Genomic DNA, 14,487 nt, shown 5'->3' on the forward strand with positions numbered 1-14,487 from the left:
AAATAGTGAATTCATAAAAGGAGACATTATCTGCCTTTGAGAATGGAACAGAATAGAATAGAATAGAATGCTGGATGGAACTGGAACACAGCAGAGTTCTGGAATAAATTAGAATGTTGAGGTGCGATCTTGTGGATGAAGCCCGGTGCTCCACAGAGGACAGCTGGACAGCTCTGAGGTAAGCCACAGGCAAAACCACTCGTCACAATTTCTAGTAAAGTATTTTATTTTATTGGTCAGGCTTCCTGGGGAGCTCCCTGTTGATGTGAAGGTCTATCATCTGGCAAATTGGCAGATGAACTTGCAAGCTTTTCAACTTCACTTCAGGCTTCCGTTGTCCGATGTAGGCTGCTGTGGTGAGATACTGGCACCAAACTCCTGTCGCGTAAACCAGCAGCATATCTGACCTGTAACTTTGGATTCAGAATAGACTTTGACTGCTACCACGTTTCATAATTTGGCTCAGGATGTTTGGTGCCACCATGATGATTTTAAGATTACCAAATCCCTCCTTGAATATCAAATTGTTAACATTTATTATTTACTGAGAGTTAAGGACAGTAAAACTTAGAGCTTTGCGTAGAGGAGTGATATTTTGAAATGTAGTATTTATAATCATACAGTTGTAAATGAATTAACAAACTGTGAAAAATGTTGGGATTTACTCTAACCTCCTACATTAGGACAGTGTTCTCATTCTCTCACTCTTTGTGCTTTCTCTCCTCACAGGTTTCTATGGATCATCGTTATATCTGGACACTGGTCGTGCCTCTAACGTAGTTGTGACATATGCAAGAGTAATTTCCCTGGTTGTCCTGATCGTGACAGTGAGCGTGAACTGTCGGGGAGAGGCAGTCACGTATCTTGCCGACACACTGACTCGCTCTCGAGGAAATACTCTCGGGAGATACAGTCGATTTCCCATACCTCCTCAGTCGGGGAGATACGCGACTGTATTGACGCTGACCGTCTCTTGTGTCGGTGAGAGTCCTGCACGGTGACATGTCGCTTGTGTTGGGCTGCTGTTTCAGTAGTATCAAAGGGGATGGCCAGTCTTCAAATCATGTGCCAACATGCGTTAGCGGTACTTCCGTTGTCCGATGTAGGCTGCTGTGGTGAGATACTGGCACCAAACTCCTGTCGTGTAAACCAGCAGCATATCTGACCTGTAACTTTGGATTCAGAATAGACTTTGTCCGTTAGCACTTTTCATAATTTGGCTCAGGATGTTTGGTGCCACCATGATGATTTTAGGATTACCAAATCCCTCCTTGAATATCAAATTGTTAGCATTGATTATTTAGTGATTTATATTTATGATGTAATGTAATGTAATTATTTACTGAGAGTTAAGGACAGTAAAACTTAGAGAGCTTTGCTTAGAGGAGGGATATTTTGAAATGTAGTATTTATAATCATACAGTTGTAAATTAATTAACTATGTAAAGTTTGGGGATTTACTCTAACTTCCTACATTAGGAGAGTCTTGTTATGCTCTCATTCTCTCACACATCTCTGTGACTCTCGCTCTCTGGCTCCTACTCTATCAGCTGACAGTGGGCGATTTCGCCACGGCCTCCCTCAGCCAATCATATATTTCCCATCAAACTTTAAAGACCTGTTCTCTTCTGTGCAGTCAGCTGTCATTTCAGTACAAACCGATGTGACCCTCCTCCCCATTCATCATCACATCCGGTGCTCAAGGTTTCTTCCACTGAGGGCAGTCCCACTCCACATGCCATCATCTAGGTCTTCAGCCTGCCCCTACTGTCTTCAACATCCCCACCAGTGTCGACTCTCCAAAATTTTTACTTTACTTTGCACAATTTAATAAATGTATTTGTTCACTGTAAATTAAGTTTCTCCTGATTTAACAACCTGTGTCTCCCTGTATAAGTGTGTCAATTATCTCCCGGTGGCTTCAGTTCTATTTATTATGTTTTTTGTGATGTATGTCATGTTATTTCAGACTAATTTGCAATCATAAGAAGCGTGGTCTTTGTTGGTGAAATGTTTCTTATATACAAAGAACAATTACTTATTGTAAAAAACTCCAAATATATAGTAGAGTAAAATGTTTTAGGTGTGTTTTCTAGAAACTACAGGTTTGATGAGGAAAGTGGGAACAGGTGTGTAGGTGGGAGGGGATGTCATGTGACCAGGACTGGCAGGTCTGGGGAGTGAGCAGGGGCTGGAGAGAAGGACAGAGAGCCAGGACGGGCAAAACCACCAACCCACTACAAAGTCTCTGCCCTCCCTCGAATTTCTCAGACAGTAGTACAATAGTCAGGGGTGCCGCCACGTCATTTTATGTGGCCCGCAAATTCGCCAGAATTTTTTTTTTTTTTTTTTAAATTAAAGTTAGATTTGATAATAAAAATATCTCCATAGTCGAAGTTATGAGATAGAAAGTCATAATGATGAGATACTTAAACACACAGTCACAGAAGCAGCTCTTTGGCTGGTTACTGTACACTTGACATGGAAATGTATTGTGAGTATATTGAAGACTACTTTAAACGTGGCTTTACAACAGATGAAACACTTCATGTGGGATTGTGCAAACGCACCCTTGAAAGGATTTTAAGCATTGAACAAAGTTATTGTAATAACTTGTCTTTGATATTTTCTTTCATAGTTTGATCTTTGATAGAGTAATGTGGGTTTCTTAACCCTAAATTAAAAGGATTTAAGTTATAATAACAGAAATGTGCTTAAATATAGTTTTACATTTATATAACTGCATGTACAATATTTTAACACTTGAATAAACAATAATCAAATGCAGAGACAGTTATTTACCAATATGTTAGGAGAAGTTACATTTACACAGTCTTACATTTACAACCGGCCCTTTGAGGGAAACCGTGATGCTGATGTGGCCCAGAGTGAAAATGAGTTTGACACCCCTGCCCTAAGGTTTCTTACTGTTTTTTTTCCCAAGGGTTTTTTAGGGGAGTTTTTCAAGTTCCGATGTCAGGGTCCTGGGATGTATGTATGTATGGGTCCAGCCAGTATGTTACAAAAAGTACTTCTGTATCTGCTGCTCTTAAATCTAATTTAAATAAATTAAATACTTTTAAACATACATTTATACAGTGTATGGCCTAAGCGCCCACCTAAAATATTACTTATGTGTAACTCTGTACATAAGTTCAAACAGGCAGAAATTGCCAAATACCTATTTTGGTTTCTATTCGTGGCCTAAAGGCCCACTTAAAAGATTACGATGGTAACGGAAATGTAAGATGTAAATATGTAACTATAATACTAAGACAAAAACAGAACAGGCAGAAGTGGTAAAATATTGTTTTATGTGCCATGGTTATTAAAAGACAGAGATCCTTTCACTCAACTTCCATTTCTGCAGCACATGAACGCTCACGCTCGATCAACATATCTAAAGGGTTAAGGAAGGTGTTAGCAGGAGAAAGCTATGTGGAGCAGAGAGGGCTTTCAGCACGGGTTTGTTCCTTCTCATTTCATACAGTCGTTCTCCCTCGTCCCCCCCCCCCCCCTCCCCGGAGCTCCAGGCAACGACAGTGTTGTTTGGGTGTGATTATCTGCTCTCAATGTGGGATCACACTGCATTTTTTTACTTCTTATTCGATGAGACCAGCGTGCACATATACACACAAATGCAGACTTGCACAAACGATATTGGCATACGGATATGCAAACAGACACACTGGAGAAAAGAGCCGATTACAACAAAGGGCTGTAAAAATAAGAGACGAGGCAGAGCGATACTCCTGACATGGAGTCAGTTGTTTTCATTATCTCACCTCTCTCTCTTTTGTTTGCAGTCTTTTGCTCTAATTCTGCAGAGAAATTGCTTTTGTCTTTGCACCTGAGAAGCCTCTCTAAGTGCTTTTGTTTCCAAGAAAAAGACGAAAGGAAGAAATATTCATTTAAAGTGAGAGGACGATTGTGCCTATGCGAGCATTGTGTGCTAAAAATGACCAAAGGGAAGGCGGTGGGCAGAATACAGATGAGTCTCAGACCTTAAATGTATGTTTTTTTTCACTCTCTCGCTCTGCATGTGTTTCTGAATCGAGCTAAAGCGTGCATGTAGAAGAGAGAGCTGCGGCGCTCCATAGAAAGATAGATAATACATTTCTCTCCGGGTCACTTTGTGTGGAATTACGTCCTCGCATACATCATGTACATTACACAGCATTAGTCGGTGAATGAAGTGGGGGGAAAAAGACGTCAATGAAAAGTGAACAGCATCAATATGCCGATAAGAGTGTTTGCGTGGCGAACAGATGGCGAGCCTGAAAGATGCTGGAGCAGTGGATGATGTTGAATCACAGGACGCCACTGAGAAGAGATCAGGAAGACTACAGTGAAAAATAAGGGGCAGTTGTGCTCGAGGCATTCCTCTCCATCACTGAGGTTTCCATCGCTGTTTACTTCTATTGGGAGGGAAAGTGTTTACAGTCGCCCATGGCTTGTGGGTTAATGAATGTTGGAAGATAGAGAGGGGAAGTATAAGAACACGATGAGGTGATGCGATGGGAGGGGAGTGAGGGAGCAGCCGGGGGTGAAATGGATGGTTACGGAAGTTGAGGAGAACAAAAGAGGGAATGAGGGCATAATGGGGAGCAAAGGGAGAGAGGTTATAAACCCAGAGATGCTTTTGAGGAACCGACAAATAGGTGGAGATGAAAGGGTGGTGGATGTCGCCGCTCAGCTGCTACACAGGCGGAGAGTAGTCCCGCCGCACCTTTAAGGTTTCCTCTTCTTCTCACCTGTCGCAACGAACCACCAACAATAAATCACAAGCAATGAGGTAATTAAGCATGTTGGTAGCTGCAGCTGCCGTGACTCATTTAACAGAGACTTTTCAGAGATGGCAACTGAACATCACAGTATCCCTGCAACGGAGCAGACAATCAACACACATTTGTAAGGATGAAATAGAAGCTCCACTGATTATAAGACAACTTTTATGTGAAATGGGTCACTCGTAGGGATGAACCCATTAGCACCCAACTCTGCAGTTCCCCTCAGCTCAATGGAGCTTTATAGTGTCTTTTTACTTCTATTTCCGCACATCTGGCTCACAACTCTCATTGTTTTTGGTTCATTCTCAGCATCATTTTCAGCAGCAGTAGTCTTTGGTCAAACGCTCGATGAACTCAATGAACGCTACCTGACCTGCTGGGGGTCAACTCTCCATGTCAACTTTATAAGATGACAATATGTCACTGATGTGTTTTACAGCTTGTTGTGTTGCCCCAACATGGCCGAAATTAAAGTAATGAAGTAACATACAGTACGTACTGAGCGGGACATTTTGGAGTTCAAAAATAATTAATATCCGATTTCAAGATTCCCGAGACCTCAACCGCTTTTGTTGCAGCCGCTATTGTTGGTGCTGCTTTGCATTTTTATTTTGTCTTTTTGGTTGCTATGCCCAGCTGCACACAGCTAAATCCGTGTGTTCCTGTGCCCCCACGAGTGTAGGATGTAAACAAACAACCAAAGAACCTCAGCAGGCATTTGCACATTTGTATGCAGCACCGTGCTGGGGAGCGTTTCTATTTTTGGCAAGTTTGACTTTGTTGACAATGAGAGAGAGAGAAGGCGATTACCATAACTTAGGCAGTTCAAGCTATATTCTCATTGCAGTCAACAGCAGCCTATGAGCGTAACAGTCTACTGGAACCAGCAGTCCAATGTTTCCTGTGGGTCTTGAGTGGAAAAATATATCACAGTACTGAATTCAAGGTTTATATTGATTAAGATATTACTAGTGTTTGCACAAATGCTTTGTCATTTTAGTGTTGATGAAGTGTAAAGCACCTGCTGTATGGGACACACATGGATGATATAACGATAGGAGCATCCAATCTTTGCCTCCCTTTCTATTTCATCAAGAAGATGGGCCAGCATACTCATGCTGTTTTCATACATTATAAAAAGATAGAGATAGATGGTCTTGGTGTGTGTCAGTTTTAATGTGCCGGGTGATCATACATTTTTATAGAACAGACAGTGTATGAATACGTAATGGAGGTAGTTTCAGCGTCTCCCACTGTGGGTAGACGCCAGCTTTAAACCCCTACAGACATACATCACACACTCCATTTAAGGTAACAAATCCACAGTCATCTAAAGCGGGGCTTTTTTCCCTAATGAGCACTGTGTATAATTATCTTCTTAAGCACCACTGATGTGAGTACCTGTTCCAATACCAGACACCCTGTCAGCAATGGACAAATGGTCTCTCATTTCTTGTGATCCGACTTGTGATGCGGGAGCCAAGAGATTTACAGTAATTGACGACGGTGGCAGGAAGTTGTCAACTACATAAACCTGCTGTCCTAGTCAATGAATAACTCTTCAGTCACCTTGCTGTGTGCTTTGTAATGTGTTTTTATATTCACTGTTATCATTATTTTAACTTAACTAGAACACTGACATGTCATAAAGTTGATATGGTTGATATGACATAGGTTTAAGCATGATGACATGGCTACATATATCCTTATCTATAGTTGGTGTATTACTACAGTAACATACAGGGGTACCGGTACGGAGGCTGAGTAATGTACTGCTGTGGATGCCACGTTAGTTTGTAGATGAAAGTCACACAATACCACAAACTAACCAACCGATCGATGCAGCGATAGACAAGCATCTCCCGTGTTCTGCGAGGTAAAATGATTGTTTTGTCAATGAAGTCTGGGTGCCTTTGAAAAGAGCGATATCACGGCTTCAGTTCCTTGTCGGATATGGCCGTCAGATGGCAAGTAAAGCAGTGAAAATATTCTGATATTGCTATTGATAGCGTTCACATTATTCATAACCTTATTGATTCGCTTACTTTGGTAACCTACGTCACTGCTTTTTGCTAATGGCTGAGTGGGCTTCCATTTCAAACACCAGGAAATGAACGCTGATGGAGTGAACCTTTGAAGAATAAGACGAACGATATTCTATATTTTGGTTAGTAGGATTAATATTGCAAGACTTAAGCTTTAAAATAGACCTGATGGGGCAGCTCTTCATGTTAATGAAAACCTGTTATTTCCTTTGTTTTGACAGGCACTGGCACTGTTCTGCAGCACTTCAATAACTGACTTGCGCTGCTGTGGCAGTGGACCACTTCACAGTGCATTACTGGTTTTCATGAGTGGTTTGTTGATGGGATGTGTGGGGGGTGTAAAATATTCACAGCGAACCCACTCCTTCAGTTACCACACACATGATTTAGTAGCTACAGCATCCCTGCAGGAGCCGTTTCTTTCATCTCTGCAGGACCAGACTACACTCGCACTGAAGCACAGTGATTAAAAGCATCCACTCCAGTTTGTCAAACCTCAGCGCTGACCTTTATGACGAAAGCCGGCCCATTTTTCAGTAAACAAAACCCCCCAAAAAGTGCCACGCTATCAGCACAGGAGGATCTGTAAAGCACAGTTGGTATTGAATCTATGTTTTTGTCGTTGAGTTTGCTCTATACGGTTAAATAGGATGATTGTCTCTTTGCTGCCATAGAAATTTAAAGCCACACTTGTTGTCTGGTGTGATCGGGAAACAGGATTTTATCTTTGGCTGATGAAGCAAAATAAATAAATCTTTCTTTACTTTTATGATTGATAGGTAACGGAGCCACTTGATCTTCACACATTGCTTTAAAACCTTAATGGAGAGTGAGAGTAAATCCAATTTCTGATCCTTGTCACATGAACAGATATGCTCTTATTATAGAATAGTAGAATTCATCAGGAGAGTGTGTCGAAGACTAATATGAAAACCAGCTGAAATATGATATTCCGATTCTACTTTCAACACACTAATGGAGCAGATGTAGATGACTAACTGAAAGACAGAAGAAGCTTATTCTCAAAGTATTCAGTATTTTAGTCCTCATGATCTTTAAGTGAGAGCATTGAGGAAGGGTTGAAATAACATTCAACTGAAAATAAGGGGAGGGGGGGAATTCTGTTCATTGAGCACGGAAGTTGTTCCCATATTTACTTCTTTGGTGCCTCATTGAGGCATTTGAGGAATGGTTTGGGCAAGAACAGAGAGCCAAAATGAAGCTGAGCATCCACACCTATCTGTGCTTAACCCATTTGTCGTCTTGTCGGGTTTTGTTTGAAATGTCACGGTACTGACACAGAAGTGAAACCTCTTTGCCTGAAAAGAGTGAATTATATTTTAGGTGATGCCTTAAATGATTGCAGAGGACAGACGTGTTTAGAGCTCAGCGTTCTTCCTCAGGCAGCAGGAGCACTGAGCTTGAAATGCGTCGCATATCTGCATGTTAAATCTCAGCCACCGTTATGTTTATCTTTTGTTTCTGCTCACTACGTTTATTCACGCTCATCTAAAGCCGACTAACAAATGTTCTCCCATTGCAAGCAAGGAACGTGGAATCTTTTTTCACTTCAGATTATCTCATCTGAACTACTTGGAAAGATATTTTACCCAGGAGTTGGTGGAACCGAGCCATCGCTATTTGCCCGTGAATATAGGACGCATGTTAGGTTGCCAGACACCACGCCCATATTGCTCTGTTCCTGCTGGATATGCTGCATCTAGACAGACAGTAACACTATAGTTCTGTGGATCCTGGCTCAACTTTCTCACAACGCAGTGCAACAACATCCAGCAATGTGCTTTGTTAGACAGTCAAATACATGCAAATGATCCTACCAGATAAGATAAATGGAAGCATTGTGCTAACTTCAGACTTCACTTTGCAAGAAACCAAGAAATATTGTTGACACACACTAACGCAGCCCAGTAGCAGTGTTTATCTGGACGGCTACTCTGGACCCGAATGCAGTTTGAAGTAGGCCCGTTACACCTCTCTTACTCTTACTGCTCCCTAGAGTTAAAAATGACTTAATGCAGCTTTAAATAGAAGCTACAATCAGTCCAGCCACCATTACCAGCACACAGTGACTCATGAGTGTGATTACAAATGATTGTGTGTGTGTGTGTGTGTGTGTGTGTGTGTGTGTGCAAAGTGTACCGTGCGACTGGTCCTCCATGTGTCCCAGAGTTTCAATCTGCTCCACCAGGTCATTTGAGTTCCACTGACTCATGCCCAGTAGAATGGCGCTCTTCCCCTCCATAACATCTGCTGGGACACACACATACAAAGAGGAGTAAGACAGTGCAGTAAAGACAAAAACCCAAACCTCTCTCTGCATATCAATGAAATGGAAACTATTTGATGCTAGAAGAGATTAAAGCTACACGTGTTTTGATTTGTTTTGCCAGATTGAACTTCTTCTCAGGTGCCTGACATCTCCCTCGCTCTCATGTCAGTTGCGTGGCACCTCGACGAACGGACGGTACACCTCTTTTAAGTGCGCGCCCCAAAACACGACCAAGGCCGCTCTGATTGGTGCCACTTGGACTTGGTTTCCACTTTGTTTAAATGTGGCTCACTAAACATGCTGCTTACGCCAACCTGAATAGACAACTTAATGTGCAGCAACAAAGCAACAAAACGCCACATGACGGCCAACAACATGGCAAACAACAGACAGTGAACACATACATTCACAGGGCTTGTCTTGGCTGAACACAAATGGAATTGCTGTTCTGCTGCCTTTGCCAACACTTGCAAGCTGTCCAAAGATAAAACTGTAAATCTGGCCTGAATGATGTTGACACAGATTAATTACACCCTAAAGACTGTGGTGTGACATGTTTATTAAGCTGGCCTATCAGATTTATCTCTATGTATCTATTTCGAACAGGAAGCACTATCACACCTATCGCCACACTGCTGGCTGCTGTTTGATTATTAGCTGATAGAGTCGGTGTCTTACGTGCCTGCACTTTATTTAAAAAGATACCCTGCTTTTACACCCTGTTTGTTTTCACTGTTTTTTGCAAAAACACCTTGTGTAGCCTTGAGACCTAACAAAATTAATTTGAAAAGACAATTTTACTTATTCAATGAAACCTGCTGCTAATAATACTTCTCTTCGCTGGACCGTCGGTGGGCACATTGATACAGTTGTTGGCACTTTACCATCGACCGTGGATCAGTGGAATAATGTGAAACAACATGTCCTTATACATGTAGTGCATGAGATATGAAAAAAACAAACAAGGACTTGCTCATCAAAACACTGCTCCATAGTGCTGCTAGCGGTCAAAAACTCCACAGGATATCTTAAAGGAAGGTCACAGCATTAGTTTACTTTTTTTTTGGAGCTCTGGCCATCAGCTCTATAATTCCCGATATACCCGAAAATGGAACCATTGCTAACAAATAGGTTAGAGTAACAAACATGAACAGTCAAACAGGTTGTAAACAAGTTCAACAGGTTAGTCAAACTCATTTGGAAGAAAAAAAATGAAGGTTAACGGTCCAATCATTGCACCAAACTGGGGTGATCTTGAGTAGTTCCCAGCAGAGCTTCACTAAATCAAGCCTGAGCAGCAGGCTAATCAGCCAGACAAAAAATGAAAACATAAGTTTTGGCTTGCAGGCCCTTTCAAACATGGAACCACCACACTGTCGTGGTGGTTCGAGCTCTGTTGTAGCGGCGAATATCAACCAAAAAGACAAGCTCGGTGTGTTGTGTGGATCAGCAACCAAGACAGTCTGAGACAGGATGAGTCATGCAGGAAGAAACCCCTCTACCTGACAGACTTCCCTCCTCTCTCACACATTCCTGGCTGGCAGCTCTGACAGACTCTGACGTGGATCTACACTGCCTGTCCATGTGGATCACACAGCGACCGGTCTACTGGTCACAGTTTGTCTTTCGCTATCTGCTCTGACTCTGACTCACCCCCCCCCCCCCCTCCCCCTTTTGGTGCCCTTTCTTCCCTCCGGTCAGACGGTAGCGAGTCGAATGTAACAATGCAGGGACAGATTCAAACATACACAGACAAGCACAAAGGAAAATGGAGAGGAGCAAGAAAGAGACACAGAGAGAGGTGCATATTGGATCTGAACAACACGCTGCAGGATGTGAGAAAGCCTGTTTTTGGAGAGGAGGAGAAAGCAAAGCGGGCTTAACACCCTGAAAAAAGGCGGGTTACTCAATCACCTCCTGGAGGGAGAGCCGAGTAAAAGACGCTCGCAGCCAAAACACAAGCTCCTCTGAGAAGCATAATGTGTTTGAGCCGAGGTAAAACTAGTACCTACACTGAAAACCACGTGCAAAACACAAACAACAGCAATGCACGAATAATCAGGAGAATGACGCCAGCCGATTGGAGCTACCTTAACTCTTGCTTTTGGAATATACGACAGAGCGGCGAAATCCGATTTGAACGACAGGCGAGAGGAGAAAAAGAAGCGTGAGATCTGCCTGCAGCCAACAGCCTTGAGGGAGAGGAGAGATTTAGAAACATCCTTCACTCTGTCGGCTCACTGTGATCAAGTGTCAAGAGTGGACGAGAGAGGAATGGATGCCTTGATTGTGAAGTGATGAGGAAAGGGCCTCGGGTGACCTCTACCACTTCAATTTTGTTTTTTCAGTGTCCCATTCTCAATTTCTTGATCTCATCATCATGCATTAGTTGAAGGAGTGGAATTATCAAAATACCACTTCTGGCTTTATTTCAGGCCCTTTCAACTCCCGATACCAGGCACTATGAAAGGGAGATTGCTTCGGGGATTATCCTGTAGAAAATGGCATAAACAGCCTGTAAGTAGGCTGCCGAGGACGGATGGCATGGAAGCACCATGAGTAGAGCTCACAAGCACACAATGTGTGCGTAATCGGATAGAGTGAGAAAGACAATGTGTGAAAGAACGTGTAGTTATGATTCCTAAACAGTGCTTAAAGTGGAGCTTTGCAGTGCTGCCTCTCACTTTATGTAATATGTATATTTTTAATTGCTCATTTTACGTGCCATTATAATTTCACATACAAATGCTTTGTGTTGCTTTAATAGAACTTGAATTGCTATTTTAATCTTGCTTCTCATACTTGTAATCTCTTTGTTTTATCCTTGTGCAGCAGATTACATGAACAGGTTGTTGTGCAGCAACAATTTCACTCGAATCAAACACTGCAGCAGCTGATTTCCCTGATCAACACAACACACATTTAATCATAAAGAAACAAGAAATCAGTGAAATCACCCCCTGCAGGGTCAGAATAAAACATGTCCGTGTGTCAGTGGAACATGGCTGAAATCCACTGCAGCAGAGGTTCATTGTTTAGTGTTAGCAAGACGACATTTTCTCTGTCATCCAGACAACAAAATTATGCAAATTATTCGTCTTTCTGGTTTAACTTCCCAATAAAATGTTGCATGAATTGATTCCTGTTTGACCTTTGACAAGGACTTTACCACCAGAATGTGAAAGCTGCATAATTCATGCGGTTTAAAAAACGGAAAAAAAGATGAACTGGATCCACGGGAACATTTTATCAAAGGCTGTTGGGTCAGAGGTCTCCTGGTGCACAACATTAAATCCACATCCGCTCATGACTTCTTGAGATAACTTGTTAAAAAGATGAACAGCATGAAAACAAACTCTCCTGTGAAGTTACAGGAAGGTTGAGTAAATGCACTGGCTGACAGCAAGATATAATTTATCATTTCCTCTTTTTCAGAGCCGCACATGTCACATAGATGCAGGATTAAAGTGAGTGAAGGCAGGCGCGGTGATGTTGATTGCTTTACAGACACATTCTTTCACCAACAGTGCAGACAAACAAAATCAAGGGGGAATGACATGTGTGTGAGTGTGTGCTCTTGTTCTCCTATCATTGTGAGGACCATTGGTTTAAAAGTTAAGGTTAGGGCTCAGGAAAGCATGATGTAACAACACAAACAGTGGCAGAGTGATGTCATTCTCTGCTCGGGTAGACATGACTCCACTTTATCTTTACATAGCAAATAGGGGACAGTCCCCAACACTTATGGATGCCAACTGCCATAGAACTCGACATAGCCGGATGTACGTGTACATGGACGAAGACATCTCTTATTATTTAACAAGCCGGTTAGGTGACAGTGTTCTTGTAATAAAACCGCAAACAAGTCGCAGATTCAAATTCATCATCAGCGGAGTCTTGTGATTGGTTCGCTCGCTCAGTGTGAAAGCGTTTTTGGTCAGACGGACATAAACCTTTACGTGCTGGTCCCTGCAATGTTACAAGTATATGCGCTGGTAGGCACATTTTGTTACCTTTGGACGAAGCCAGATAAGCCGTTTCCAGTCAAGCTAAGCTAATCGGCTCCTGGCTGTAGCTTCATGTTGAATGGACAGACCGTGAGAGTGGTATTAATCTTCTCATCTAACTCTGGGCATGAAAGCGAGTGAGCGTTTCTTGCCAAAACGTTAAGTTTTTCCTTTGAGGCAGGTCTTACTATGTCATGGTGCAGATAGGCATATGTGAACCAGCACATTTTAGGATTATTCTGACAACCTTTATTTCCGACTTTTGTCATCAAACGTCAGTTCAGATTTGCAAATAATAACATCGTCACCCCAGTTCACACCCAAAAATAGTACAGAGTGGATGCCCTACTTGCATACGGACATTGTTTACCTCCCGTGGCAATTTATTATGTCATTAAACTGAGGGAGCAGCCAACAACATGGCTTTCCTTTCAGGGTCAGTCTGTCAACTCAGCTCATTATTTAAATTCATGTCATCGAATAACGAATCTGGATTAATACACAGCAAATTTGTCAACAGCTCACATAAATAAGCAATGCGACAATTGCGTTGGCATTCGCTCAAGCAGCCTGAAGGCACATTCAGTCCCGATAAAAAATGAGACGTTTCACCCGTGTGTGCAACTGTGTGTGAGAGGTAAACATGTTGAGTGTTGCTCGGGGGGGGGGGGGTATGATTTTTCATTTTGGTTACTACTGGCGAGCGGATGGTCCTGGAATTCAGATTCTTCAGAGGGAGTAAAAAAAACAGGAAGTTAAAGCAATCCTGCACAAATACCTCCCGCTGCTGCTGCTGCTCACCTGCGGCCGAAACAGCCGTGAAAGAGCAGAAACACCTGAATGGAGGATCTATTAAACATACATGTATAAAGATATACGTATGTGTATATGAGATTACACAGCACAGAGGACTTACTTACAAGCCTGATTTAACACACCAAAACAATTCATCAGCAGAAATGAATTCTGTTAATTGTGTTGAACGACCAAGAAATGCCATTTTATAAAGCTTTTCAAAATCAAGTGTTTAAATAGAAACATAGGCTTTGGTCCCAATGAGCTTTTTCAGAAAACTGATGAAGATGAGATGGAGCTATTGGCAAAGTGAAATGCATGGTCCTCTTCACTGTAAGCGGTTAAAAAAACCTTTATTCTATCGGCTTGTTCACACTGAAACTCAGGGATCTCCACCGTGTTTGAGCATGTGGCTTCTTCGCTGAGAACAAAGCTTCAAACTGTTCAATAGTAGAAAAGTGCACTCTCTGCTCCAACACCAGTCTGTGTTGCACTTCTGTTTTCATCGTCGTCACTGCAGGCCAGCTCTGGGGTGCTGCGAATGTGTGACATTATACTGA

At 42.3% G+C, this 14,487-nt stretch overlaps 1 protein-coding gene across 1 annotated transcript in view; it reads right to left on the bottom strand.

Annotated features, from left to right (window-relative positions):
- The window catches only part of pitpnm3 (PITPNM family member 3), a 72,895-nt gene that overhangs the window by 49,125 nt on the left and 9,283 nt on the right, over window positions 1-14,487 (bottom strand). The window contains exon 3 of the mRNA XM_076100663.1: window positions 8,996-9,103. Coding sequence (XP_075956778.1) covers window positions 8,996-9,103 — 108 coding nt within the window. The remainder of the gene's footprint in view (window positions 1-8,995; window positions 9,104-14,487) is intronic.

Source organism: Anarhichas minor, unplaced genomic scaffold, assembly GCF_050575085.1.
Source record: "Anarhichas minor isolate MPS153535 unplaced genomic scaffold, ASM5057508v1 ptg000026l, whole genome shotgun sequence".
NCBI lineage: Eukaryota > Metazoa > Chordata > Actinopteri > Perciformes > Anarhichadidae > Anarhichas > Anarhichas minor.